The 14,254-nt window shown below is 49.1% G+C and overlaps 1 protein-coding gene across 1 annotated transcript; it reads left to right on the forward strand.

Moving 5' to 3' along the window:
* Window positions 1–2,265: 2,265 nt before the first annotated feature.
* On the forward strand, window positions 2,266–14,058 carry Dbndd1 (dysbindin domain containing 1). Its single transcript, XM_008842131.3, has 4 exons — window positions 2,266–2,678; window positions 9,501–9,650; window positions 10,275–10,415; window positions 11,653–14,058. Exons 1-4 carry the CDS (start codon window positions 2,423–2,425, stop codon window positions 11,808–11,810), a joined length of 705 nt encoding a protein of 234 aa, XP_008840353.1. The 5' UTR covers window positions 2,266–2,422; the 3' UTR covers window positions 11,811–14,058.
* Window positions 14,059–14,254: the final 196 nt, after the last annotated feature.

Genomic DNA, 14,254 nt, shown 5'->3' on the forward strand with positions numbered 1-14,254 from the left:
TTCAGAGCAATCCCATATCAAGGAAAGTGGCTGAATACAGAGACCAGTTATGACCTGGCTACTTGCTGGATCAGCATCATAGGTAGGCCACACAGTGCCATTCTCCCCACTGTGTGTTTGAGAAGGTTCTTAATGGAAAGTTTAAGGCAAAACAGACACTAGCCTCAGGAGTCAGACTGCCTGTCGATGACCAGCTTGGAAAACTTTGACAACAGCCTGTCTATATCATTATTCATCTTTCAAATGGGAATTACTACTAAACAACAATTACTTCTGTAGACATAGGCTGTATAAGAAGAAACCCTAAAACACAGTAACTTGATACAATGACCTATTTGTTTTGCTCATGAGTCCGAAATTTGGCTATGGCTTAGTGGGACAACCTACCCAGCACCCTCATCACTCTCTTCCTGGACAACTCAAAAGTAGCATCTGGAACCACCTGAGGATAGTTAGACCAGCTTCAAAGGAATTGCCAGTCAGAACAAGTGAACTCAATGTTGCCTGGTTTTCTCACCATATGGTAGCCTGATTTTTACAGGCATCTTCCTAGAAAGCTGAACCTTTCCTATGACCTAGCCTTGGAAGTCATGTGACATCACATCTGCTGCACTACATGGCCAGAGCAGTCACTGGCTCTGACAACACTGAAGGACAAATGTATTGATGGGAGTGGTTCTGGAAAAAATACTTCCAGACTTTTTAAAATTTTGGTTTGCTTTCTTTCTTTTATCTGTTCTACTTTGTTTTATTTTAGGTAGGATCTCATGTAGCCAAGGCTGACTTCAAAATTGTTTTGGAGCTGAGGATGATTTTGAATTCCTGATCCTCCTTGCCTCCACCTCCAAAGTGTTGGGTTTACAGGCATGTAGCACCACGTCTGGCTCCATAACTTTTATTTTAACTGCCAAAGTCATCTGGGGAATACACAGTTCACTGGGAGTGGCCCATGCTCAACCACAATCTCCACTTCTCAGGTACTCACTAATCACCCATGCTAATCATATATCCCAGCTTTGTCTCTAGGAGGGGAGCAACGGTCAGGGAGGCCTAACTCAGCTGGTCCTAGTGGGGTTTCAGGGGACTTTAAACAGCAGGTGGGTGTGTTTTCTCATTTTATAAACTAAAGAAAAGGATAACCTGCAGAGTCTAATCTTCAGGTTCAAAGACCACAGGCTACCTGGTGTTCACCAGAGCAGGGCAAGAAGCCTGAGTTTGGATTCTGGTTCTAGTTGGTTGAAGCTGTTTAGCCACTGTCCTTCTAGCCCATTCCTTACCAATGGCACTACCAAAGTCTATCCATCAGTTCCTACTTCTCTGCAGCCTTTTCAAATGTGAATAAACTCATCTTCTGTGGGTCTCTCCCTCCCCTCGTGGGTCGTTGGCCACTGATCCACGAGGACAAAGGGAGCAGAAGCGATGAATGGGTTCAGGACAGCCAGTGAGCACAAAGGCAAAAGACTTTCCGGGGAGGCAGATTCAGTGATACAGCTCTGTTTATCCACTGGGGGTCAGGGAAAATATAGTGTGGAGGCAGCAACCAACGCTTCAGCTGGTAGGTGCTCATAGTATGCTTTATTTACATGTGGTAGGGGGATCCTATCATCTGACTATAGGGCAATGCCTAATTATCATATAGAAAAAACCTGGGGGCAGTTTATTGCAGGAGTTTTATTGCAGGTAACCATGCCAAAAGTCATGTTCCAAATAAGGTCAGGCATCCGTGCTTGGTGGCACTTCCCAGGTAAGTCAGGCAGAGAGCAGGATGCCCCGGCTGAGAAAGGGAGTCCTTCCATATAGCGCCGAGCCCCTTAGAGCTATCCGGACATGGAGGACTACAACCCTAGCAGCAGGGTCCCCCAACAATCTTCCTTGATAGTTTGCTTTATTTTTGTAAAAGTGCAGAGGAAGGGTTTGGAATTGGGCCTTCTTATTTCTAGCCCTCACTATGCAACCTGGGAGAGATTGGTTACTCGGCCTCTTTGGCTCACTGGGAGGGGTGATGAGATACTATGTAATGCAGGCAGACCTGGTGCAGACTAGTGTTTGGAGAAGAGATTCCAACTGTGGGCTCTCAACATATCCAAGCCCTCTTTTTTTTCCCAGGTCGTTCTCCTCTAGGCCTCGCACTCTCAATGTATATAGATAGCATCAATCAGATCCACAATTCCAGGCTAGGCTGAGGGTACTGGTGGTGTTTTGGCTCCTTCAACCCTAGCCCCGCCTGGCGTCGCACGTAGTTGGCGCCACACAAATGCCTGGGGTTGCACAGAAGGGCAGAAGCCCCAGCAGCAGCTGAGTGCAGGAGCCTGACTGCAGTGGAAAGCTGCGGCCGGGTCGGTCCAGGGTCCGCAGGGGAGGGGCCGGCAGAGGGCGCTCGAGGAACAGGGCGGGGCCGCACCTGTGCTGCTGGCTGGGGGAAATGGGGAGGGGACCCGCGCCCGAAGCAGCTGCGCGCCCCGCCCCGCGGGCTCCTCCCCATCGCCGCGGCCCCCCGGCTGCTGCCCGGATGCGCTGCGTCCGGAGCCGGGCCGAATCGCCGCCACAGCTGTTGGGGCATCCGAGCCCGGTGCTGCCGCTATCGAGGTTGCTGCCTCCTCTGTCGCCACCGCCGCCTCCTGCACCCCTCCGGGACCCCACTGGCCGTATGGAGTCCCCGGAGGGCGCTGGTCCGGGAGGTGAGTCCGGACCCAGTGCCTGGAACCCCAGCAGCAAACCGTAGCCCCTTCCTCCGGCCCATTGACCCGCCGCTCCGAGGCCTGGAGACCCACGGGCGCCTCCAGAGCCTGCCCCGCACGCTCGGAGCTGGGCGGGGGAGGGGGACCGGGCCAGAGCCTCGGAAATGTGCGGGTACCCGGCTAGGGGAACACCGACTGTGTCTCTTTCCCCTGCTTCTCTGAGCTTCGGGTTCAGGAAGCTTTGAGAACCGCGCTCCTTGGTGGGTGGCCGCGGAGTTTAGTCCTGAGCCCCCTCCCAATCGAGGCTGTGAGCTGCGGTGGGCCGGAGTTTGGGGTCTGAAGCGGCGAAACGTAGGGGCGACGCTACCACCTTGTTCGCGGATCGGCTTTGTTCACCCCAGCGGCGACTCCAGAAACGAAAGACTAGAGGCCGCAAGAGGTTCGGGACTTGGGGCTGAGCTTGGGGTTTCGGTGAGGCTATGGCGCTTGCACCCGAGCCCGCAGGGCTGCAGGGCAGCAGTGTCCGTGCTGCCCACCTACCGTGCATTGTAGAGGGGAAGGTGTGCATGGGGTGTCGCCTCCTCACAGCCCCTGTCAGCTGCTGGGTACCCTCCAGGGTTGAGATCCTACCCCAGGTCTGCCCTCCTTGTAGTCTGACCCCAGACAGGTTGTGACTGATAAAGGGAGGAAAACTCTCAGAACCACCATCACCCCCATCCCACCCCCACGCCCCGCCCCCTTCCCTTAGATCCTTTTCCTGAAGGCTTTCCTGGGATCCACTGCCCTGGGAACTTGTATGTAAACTGAAAATCCTCTCCTTAAAGAGCCAGACTCTGTTGACATCTCCTGGATTTGAGGGATCCCAGCAGGTGTCTGGGGAATTAGCTTACTATTACGCTGCCCCCCTCCCCACTTCCCACTTCCCAGCCACACAGTGGCTTCCTCTGAACCACAAAAGGCTGTGCCCTGTGAGCTGTCCCCAAGCTGTCTCCTGTTTCTGCAGGAGGGTAGCAGTGTCCTGTCTGCGGACCTTTATCGCTCCTTTTAAGCACCATTCTCCAGCCAGTGGGATAATCCAAAGAACCTGAGTCTTCCCAGTAGTGCCTTTGTGGGTACCAGAAAGAAAAAGGTTTGGAGAATAAGGACTTGCTTTCTGAGCAGAGCTATTTCTGAGCTGTGAGATGTTGGCAAGCTGCCTGTGCCCCCCCCCCAACCTCCGTATGCACTGCTATCTGTGGAGGCCGCCCCTTCCTCTGCAGCATGGAGGGTGTACATGGTAAGATGCACAGAGTGGAGGCTTTTCTTTCCTCCTCTGGAGAAAGGAAGAACTTGCCCCAAATCTTAAGGAGACGAAGTGGATTGTTTCTGAATGCATCACTTACTGGCTTGGAGCCTCAGACACCTGATTCAGTGCACAATTTACCAGGTGCCTATTCTGTGCGGGTACTGTGTTCACATGTAGGGAGACATAAAGTAAAAGGGCTCATGCTCTTGGTAACTTTAGCACTGTTTTGTCTGCATCCTGGGCTGGTGATCTATATTTGGTGGGATTTCATAAGGCTTCATGTTGATGATTATGACTATCATATCTGAGTTACACTCTGTTTTGGAGATATAAAGCACATATCAAAGCACAGGTGGAGTTCTGTGTACCACCTCCCAGCCCCACAGGCAGGCTGGCTCATACAGACCATACCAACCTCCCTCCAGCTGTATTTTGAAGCAAATCTAGACACATTTCTAATTCAAAGTATCATTGAAATATAACTTTTGTACCTAAATGATTATCTCACTATGTAGCCCTGGCTGGTCTGGAACTCACTATGTAGACCAGATTGGCCTCAAACTCAGAGATCCACCTGCCTTTGCTTTCCAAGTTCTGGGATTAAAGGTGTGCATCACCATGCCCAGCTAATTAACTTCTTAATAATGTAGACAGACTATGGGGTTGAGGCATGTGCATGATAATGTAAAAGTTGCCCTCCTTGAGGGGGACCATCTAGGGCACCAGAACTCTGTCCCAATCTCTAAATTGGCCCCAGGGCCTATAGGGAGACAGAGAAGTCTGTGAGACTGAAACTAGATTTGAGGTCTCAACCTCTTTAAAATGCTGAACAAAGGGCCTGGATTCAGGACAGTGGTACTGAGGAAATGGGATCCTGTGTCCATCTCTCCCTCCTGGTGGCCATCTTGTTTACATTTATTTATTTACTTATTCATTTGTTCACTTGGACAGTGCTGTACATAGTAGCTGGGGCCTGGAAGCACATTATGGAACACAGGATTTGGGCCAAGTTTCCCAGTAACGAATGTGCTGGAAGTAGGTCAACAGCAAAGCATAGGTGGCAAGTTAGCCCTTAGGAAGCCTGATGGGCAGGAAACAGCACCTCAATGTCAGTCTCCACACACAGATTAAGGTAGCAGCAGCCCCAATAGAAGCAGTGTAGAGCCAGAGCCAAGGATCAGGACACTATGAAGCCCTTCCTAGAATATCAGAGAAACTCATTTGCCTCTACCTTGTCCAGGGTAACTCCAGAGGATCTGTGCCCATTCAGCTCTTGGCTCAGCCGGTCTGCCAACACCACTTGACCCTGCCCTGGCCTGCTTATCATGGTGGCTCTACTTCCTAAGTGGGTAAAGCAGCCCATCTTGCTAGTGAAGAATCTTCTTCCTCAAGAACTTGCTAAGAGGGTGCTGACAAACCTGGATGATTTCTCGGGGCAGTCATTTATTAACTTTGGGGCTTGAGATCTTTTAATACACACACACTTGGCACTCATTTTGTAACCTGCTATATATATGCTCTGGGGATATACCAATAAACTAGATAGGAGCTGCTCAGAGCTTGCCCTTCTAATAAATAAGCCCAGTCTTCTCTGGGGCTGAGCACAGGGTCTGGCATATTGTAGGTGTGCAACAAACGTTGGTGTATGGCCTTTCTCCCCCAGGTTTTCCCTATCAACATCAGCTGAGGGTTGATACCACCATGTTTTTGTTTCTATTAATGGCTATTTGGGTTTTTTAAAAAATTTTTCTGTATGAATGAGTGTTTTGCCTGCATGTATGTGAGTGTACCACATGTGTACAATGCCTGCAGAAGCCAGAAGAAAGTGTTGGATCCCCTGGAACTGGAGTTATAGATGATTGTTAGCCACCTTGTGGGTACTGGGAATCAGACCCAGGTCCTCTGGAAGAACAGCAATTGTTCTTTACCTCTGAGCCATCTCTCAAGCCCCAGAGGGCTATTTGTTATTGAGATATAATTCACATACGTTTTGAAAGATTACAACTCAGTGTTATTTCCAGAGTTGTGCCATCTTCACCATTATCTAATACTGGAATGATTTCATCACCTCCCCCCAAGTGTGTATTCATTCTCCACCCCCATTTCACTGTCCCTTGTAGTAATTTTCCATGTATTTGCCTAGTCTGGAAATTTCATATGATCAAATCATGTATGTGGCCTTTTGTTTTTGAGACATAGTCTCCCTGTAATCCCAGCTGGCCTAGAACTATGTAGACCAGGCTGGCCTCAATCTCACAGAGATCTGCCTGCCTCTGCCTCTGGAATACTGAGATTAAAGGCATGTAGTACCATGTCTAGTCAATATGTGGCCTTTTGTAACTAGCTTCATTTACTGCTGTTTTCAAAGTTCATCGTGAATAGCATGTGCCATTGTTCATCCTTTATATTGTTGGATAACACTCCATTGTTTGGATAACCCATGTTCAGTTTATCTGCACTTTAGGCTCTTGTGAGTTGCACTATTATGAACACTCACAGTCTCTGTATGAACAGTTTTCATTTTTCTTAGGTAGTACAGCAGTGTTAACTCTAGGCCTAATCTTTTAAGACACTAGACCTTTTACCATGGTGACTGTACCATCTTACATGCCAGAGTCAGTCTTGCCACTTCCTTGGATCTTGGGCTTCCACTGTCCTGGCATTTTGACTTGTTTCCATCAGGTTATTCCAACCAAAACAGTAATGGTTTTTTGTTTGTTTGTTTGTAGTGCTGGGGATGAAATCTAGGGCCTCAACCATGCTATCAAGTGCTCTGCTACTGACATACATCCCCAGGCCCCACTGGGTTTTTTGTTTTGTTTTTTGTTTTTACAGAGTCTTGCTATGTAGTCCAGGCTGGCTTCAAATTCATGATCCTCCTGCTACCATCTCTCACTGCTGGGATCACAGCTGTAGCCACCACACCAGCCTCAAGATTTGTTTGTTCACTTGTTTGTAGACAGGTCTCACCTAGCCCCTCTCCACTTCCCAAGTGCTAAGATTATAGGCATATACCATAAGATTCATGTTCTGAAGAGCAAAAATTATATCTTCCTCGGTTTTGTTTTTGGACAGGGTCTCCCTGTAGCCCCAGCTGACATGGAACTATGTAGACCAGGCTAGCCTCACAAAGATCCACCCACCTCTGCTGAGTTCTGGGATTAAAGGTGTGTGCCACAATGCCAGGCCCTCATTTTCCTTCCCTACATATTTTCTTGAGAACAAGGCACTAGGATTTATAGACTAAAGACTAGACCATAGCCAAAGAGATAGAAAAGAATCAAAACTAGATACGTTTGCCTTAAAATCTTTGGGGTACTGGAATTAAGAGATCAGTGTTGAAACACTTGCCTAACATACATGATGTCCTCAGTTTGAAGCTCAGCACCACACACACAAAAAGAGGTACTGCATCTCATCAACTCTTAAGATGTAAAAAAATATGTAAAGATGCCTTTTTTTAAACTATTTTATTATTTTTATGTGTATGAGCGTATTTTGCCTGCACGTATGTGAGTGCACCCGTGTCGTGCAATGCCGAGGAGGTCAGAAGAGGGCTTCGGATTCCCCTGGAATTGGAGTTAAGGACAGTTTGTAGCTGCCATGTGGGTGCTGGGAATCGAACCCGGATCCCCTGCAAGAGCAGTCAGTGCTCTTAACCACTGAGCCATCTCTCTAGCCCCGTGAAGATGCTTCTTATAGTCATTTCAAGAAGGCCATTATGTCTGGGAGCCTAGAACTTTGTATCAGGGGTGGAGGCTCCATGTAATCCTAGGATCTCTACTCAGTGCTGGTGTTACCAGCAGCCCTCCCCAGTGCAAGATAGGGATAGCACTTACTATTTGGCTGAGGTCCTGGATGCCCTGCCCCCTTCTCCACACACAAGACCTCAAAACATAAAGTGGAAACAGTACCAGCACATTTCTTCCCTTCCACCTAGACTTTGACCTCAATGACCTCATAAAAATATAAATGAACACTCAGTTCAGGACTCTTTGGTAGTTTCTTCCAGCTCATTCCGAGTAGAAATCATAGCCCAGAGAAGGTCTGCTTGTCCTGCACACAACGCTGCTAATGGCCCCCTGCCTCATCTATCCTTGTCTGCTTTCCTGGCCCCATTTCAATGCCCCCTGGCTGTGCCTCGATCCATGCTCCCTCTAGGTCCTTTGCATCAATTGTAGAAAGGGTGGGGATGCTCATTGACTCTCCAGAGCTACTTATCTTGCCTGGTGACATCCAGGCTAACAGCCCATCTTATGAGGGAGGGCAGGCTGGCCCAATATGCAGCTGTCAGCATGGGAGTCTGGGCCCTGGCTCCTCAGTTCAACCCTTGCTCATAGCAGCAGCTGCTCCTATCAAGTTCAGTATTCGTCACTGTGGGCTGTCAAAAATACTCCATGGGGCAATTGTACACCCAGCTCAGTACCTTCAGGTGGGGATCAGGAGACCCCAAGAAGGACCTAGGAACTAAAAAAGTAAGTTAGAGGGTCTGGAAAGGGGTCCCTGGGAACCAAGGTGATAGGTGGAAAGGACGGAAAGGCAGGTATTTTCTTCTCTAGGGAGATGGTGCCTCAGGGAATAGGCAGAAGGGGACACACCTGATTAGTTAGTAGGACCTCTAGCGTGGTACAAGGAATGACAAGGAGGCGACTGGGATGACATGAGGACATGGCAGTGGGTAAAGGGCAGCTGCTAAAGACTCTGAAGTATTCCCTGAGAGGAGCTGCCAAGATTGTGTATGGAGATACCCAAGAGTTCAGAACCATACCAGGTGATGGCTTCACACACTGGAAAGGCACCACTGGTGCTGATGTGGAACTTCAGAGCAGTCTTCGCCATAGCAGATCCTTGAGGGATTCCTGTCCTCTGACAGAAATGGATGATTGTTAAGCCAACATATGAATGCTGGGAATCAAACTTGGGTCCCCTACAAGAGCAGCAAGGACTCTTAACCACTAAGTCATCTCTCCAGCCACAAGCTGTTACACTGTTTAAAAAGAACATTCATCAAACTCTAAAATGGGGCTGGTGGTGAGGGATGGTGGGATGGCAGGGCTGCCACCTCCTACTTCATTTTCTTTCTTTTCCATTTGAATTCAACTACTACAAAGATTTTTAATAAGGAACTCAGTCCCCAGCAAAAAGATATGAACTCACAAGTGACTGTTCATTGAACCATAAGCAGACCAAAAATTAGACACACAGTATGGGGACAATGGAGCCTTGAGTTGGCAAATCTAATATGAAATTCCTACAGCAACGGCTACCTGGAGTTGGCAGTGTTGAGTGGTCTGTCTGTTCACTGTCAGATGTTCTTTGCCTGGTTACCCAGGGAGGTGGCCAAGACCTGAGAGGGAAAAGCAGCACCTCTACTCCTTTACCCGAGGCCCTGGAATTGGACCAGTCTGGAGACTCCTGATCACAAGACCCTTAGAGAGCTTGGCACACTAAGTTCTCACATCCCCCCACCAAGATCCCAGTCTGGGGGGATATGGGGTTTCCTGTGAGTGTGGAAGTGACACAGTGTCTTGTTGCAGAGATTATTAAGGAGGTCAAGGTGCCACAGGCTGCCCTGGGTGTTCCAGCTCATGGGACAGGAGATAGCTGCCATACACCTGTGGTAGAGGAAGAGGAGATTGGCATCCCAATACCAGCACCAGGGTTCCTGCAGGTCACAGAGAGGAGGCGTAAGTATCACTGACCAGCCTGGCAGCATATGTGGACCCTAATTTCATCAGGGGACAGAGTAGCCTGGGTGTGAAAGGTGGCAACACTGCCTGATGCTGAGCACAGAACTCTTGCAGTTGTGCCAAAACTGGAGGAGATGAGAAAACCCTCCAGTCTGGAGTATGCAGACTTAACAATCTGGGTTCTAGTTTTGCCTGGGTCTTGTCCTGTGCTGGCTTTATATAAAGTGCCAGTTCAGGGATGGCTGCATGGGTAGAGCACTTGATACACAAGCATAAGAACCTAAGTTTAAGCAATGTGGTGCATGCCTGTAAACCCAGCACTGGTGAGGCAGAAACAGAAGATACCCTTAGGACTTGTTATTCAGCCAGTCAAGCTAAATCGCTGAACTCCAGGTTCAATGAGAGTCCCCATTTTAAAAAATAAGGCAGAGAGCAATGGAGGAAGACACCCATTGACCTCTGGCATCCATACGCACACTTGAATGCACACATATCTGCATACTCACATGAGCATACACTTAAGATGTCAGTTCACCCATGGCCTGTGGGAAGAAGCTCCTGGGGCTCTGAGTGGTCTCATCAAGAGGGACTATACAATGACTGTGTCTTCCACACCCCCAGAGCCCCTGAGCAGTGTCTCCTCTCTGGAGGTCCACTTTGATCTCCTGGACCTCACTGAGCTGACCGACATGTCTGACCAGGAGCTGGCAGAGGTCTTTGCAGACTCTGACGACGAGAATCTTGCCAGTGAATCCCCAGCAGGTGAGGATGTCTACTGGCTTGAGGGAGAGAACACACATGAGAGGTGGGCTAGGGAAGCCCTAGGGCTTCTGTTCCCCAGATCCCTACTTTGGAAGAAAATTCACTCCAACTGTTTTGTTTTGTACTTATCACATCTACTTATTTGTATTTAGCATTACTATTTCCCCAATGATAAGTCAAGCTGTTATCCCTTGAATATATAACTTACTGAATGTGAATTTCAAGTAAAGCCAAGAACAGAGTGGGACACACTCACCAGCCTGGGCCCCTCTTCAGATCACTGACTTGGTTTCTCCACTGGCTCCCAAGGAAGAGATGCTGTCATCCTGAGTAGGGTTTATAGATAAGGCCTAGCCTCACCATCCTCCCCACCCCACCACCTGGCCCCCACGCCAGCAGGGCATGTTGGCTTTTTGTCTCAGACCCAATCCTGGTGGCCAGAACACAGTGTTCACCACCTCATGGGAAAAAAATTCTCCAATCTGTCTCCAGCTTTTAAAAACGACTTTGGTTTGACTTTCAGCTGTCCACTTTGGGCTGTGAGGTAGAAAAGCAAAGAGCTAAGAACCCATCCCCAACCCCTAGGTTAGAACATGCAGACATGGCCTGGGATCAGACCTACATACTAGGGGCCTCATGAAACTTAATCACCATCCTTCTTAAAGGTACCAGCCCCACTGAGGACTCTGCCAGCAGACCAGCTTTCACATGCTCCCCGAAGTTTGGTGGAGTACACTGTGTATCTCTGTGGAGCTATGGGCTCTGAGATATAACAGCAGCACAAAGGGGCACCTTGGCTCCACTTAATGGGTACTCTTGTCCCAGCTCTCTTCCAGGACAATTTGTCTGATCCTGGTGGCAGCCCTTCTTAGCTATCTTACCCTCAAGCAGGTATGTGCAGAGCCAGGACTAGCCTCTGACACCTTTGACTGGGCTCAAGGACCCAAGTTGTACAAAACCACTTGAAAAGTGGTGGAAGGGTGATCTTAAGACAGAGCCAGATTCACAAGGGAAATAAAGCAGATGGTCTTAAGACATAGGATGCAATGACTCCTAGGGACATCAGAAAAGTCCCTGCCCATCACATCAGAATCTCTGGTGTAGTGGCAGACCCCATATTAGAGGCATGTATGCACACCCAAGCACTACACTGACAGGAGACTGGTAGAGCTACAATGTGTAGCCTCAGCCTCCCACTTAACTGAGTTCTAAATTCCACTTTCTGTGTCCTCGCTAGGTCTACATCCACTGTCTCGGGCCGGCTGCTTACGCTCCCCATCCTGGACAAAAACAAGGGCTGAGCAGAACCGTGAGAAACAGTCCCCTAGTGACCCAGAGAGGCAGACTACAATTGTGGACACATTCCTCACCGTGGAGGGGCCAAAGGAGGACTAACCTGTCTCCATCTGTTCTGGAGTTGCTGAAGGGCTGGGCCAGATCACTGTGATGGAAAATCAGGACAGTCCTGGCACTAGAGATATACTCTACCAACCCCAAGACTTCAGCCATCACCTCCTGATACCAGGTCAGGGTCAGGGTGCCAGACACAGGCCTCTGGGTACCCCAGCACAAGCACAGCCCAGTGGCCTTAGGTCCAGCTGGCTCCTGGACCCCGAATCAGGGATGACATTGTGTGGAGTCACTACCTTGGGATAAAGCAAGGACTAGAGTGACAATGGTAGTCTGGGCCTTACAAAAATTTCTCTGTAGGAGAAGATTTCTTATCTGCCACAAGATTCCAAATAATTTGAAGTGAGAGGACCCAAGCCCATAAGAGCTACCCAGGAACCCCTAGAGGTCTTCCTCCACATGTCAATGAGCTCAAAAGCCAAAGGTGGATTTAGTGATGGCTCATGGAATGGCTCTGCTGTCCAGCCAAGTATGGGTATGTGGGTGTACCTCCCCAACATTTCCACCATGACTTAAATTTTATACCCTTCCTCTGCCCAGGGCAGGCACTGCTGGTTCCAGTGTCTCCTCCTCAGGCTTGCTTCTCCTAGTCTATGTGAAAGCCCAAAGGCTAAAGACTTGGCCCATGTCTTCCCTTAGCCCAGAACACCAAACCTCAGTAACAATTCCCCAGATTGCTTGGAAGGGCAAAGTTTACCCCTCCCCATCTTCTATCACAAGGGCATATACTGTGCCTGCCCTCCATATCCCACTGCCTAATTGCACCACCCACCACAGCCTGTCAAATGCTTGGTTGGGATGCTGTTCTGACCCTGTCTGTCCCAGGAGCAGTCAAAGGAAGGGCAGGGAAGGCAGGGCCAACCCAGCCACCCACTCTACTGTGGGATGTTGGGGCACTCCCAACACTACTTCCCATGTGCCCAAGGGCAGAATAGGCTGCTGCTCTGACCATAAATCAAAGACTGGTTTTGAAATCAAAGATTAGCCTGCTTTTTTAGTTTCCAGGCCTGCCCTGCTGCCCTCTAAAACAATTCTAGGGAAGGAAGACAGGCTTTTGACCTTATGACTGAACTGAAAAAAAAAAAAAATGCCCTGGGCTTCTGGGGCAGGGGTTGAGGATCCATGAGGCTCCTAATTTTGGAGCTACCCTCTGCCCTGTTGACCCCTGAAGGCAAATCTAAAACAAAACCCAACCCAGCAGCTGCTTTTCAGTCTCAAGGTAGCTGTGTGCCCTGGCCACACTCCCACATGCCAGGGTCTCACCCCTACTGTCCACCTTTCCTGCTGCAGCTTCCATGGAGCACATTTACAGAGAGATTAAAATATCACCATCTGAGGGCCTATGGTCTTTCTTTCTAGCTGACTGACACCAGGGTGCCACTGGGGCTCTGCTGTGGTGTTCTAGGCTGTGCTTATTTGAGCTACATTTTAGGGACAAGTGCCCTGGATTTCTAGTCCCAAAGTAATAGAACAAAAAGAACCACTAAGGAGTGACTCCTGCCAATTCCCCCAGCCAACAACAGTGACCAAGCTAAAGGAGCAGCTATTCCCTATCATGTGCTCTGCCCAGAAGCCACAGGGAAGCCCAAACCTCACTATATAAGCCCTTAAAATAAGATGAATATGGAGCCAGCCATGAGTGACCTCCTTTCTGCAGGCCCAGGTGCTCATGACTTTTCCACAGGGGCCTCAGGTCTTCCCTAGCTAGATCTACTGTAACAGGAAGCTGGTAGCCAGGTCTTCTAAAGCTAGGATACTGTGTGCATTTTGGGGGAAGGGTGTGGTTTCTCACACATTCTAAGCATCCCATTCCCCTTTCCCTTTACTCAGAGTCGGGGAAGCAGACAGGTGGAGGGCCTACCAGCCTTAGGTCTGACTAGAGAAGGACGGTTGGCTCATACCTCTAGTTGGCTGCTTTACCTGTAATTCTTGCAGTGAGATGTTTCCATGGAAGGTGAAGCAACACCAACATGGTATCACTTGCTCTGCTGTCTAGAGATACAATGCTATGACAACCCCACCCCCACCTAAGTCACATAAAATGTACAAGAAAATGGATTCTGGGGCTGAAGAGATGGCTTGGTGGTTAAGAGCAATGACTGCTTTTGCAAAGGACCTGGGTTTGCCAAGCTTTATCTATATAACACACAATAATTTGAAATACCAGATTGGCAGAACTAACCTTCTTGGGTATTTAACAGATGTACTTTGAGGTCTATAATAATTTGGTCAGAGGGACATAAAGGACACTTTTTGCTCCTAGCCCTCCTAGGTCAACTAGTTCCAGGGGACTGTGAGCATCTCTCAAAATGTCCTATAATGGTGGTGGGTCACCTGTCCTCTTGATCAAAGAGGCCGAGGAGACCCCACCAGATGGACTTGAACCAGTCTATAAAGAGGAGGGTCAACACAGAGGAATCATTTCCTCC

The sequence above is a fragment of the Nannospalax galili genome, unplaced genomic scaffold (assembly GCF_000622305.1).
Source record: "Nannospalax galili isolate Female #2095 unplaced genomic scaffold, S.galili_v1.0 scaffold2660, whole genome shotgun sequence".
Lineage (NCBI taxonomy): Eukaryota > Metazoa > Chordata > Mammalia > Rodentia > Spalacidae > Nannospalax > Nannospalax galili.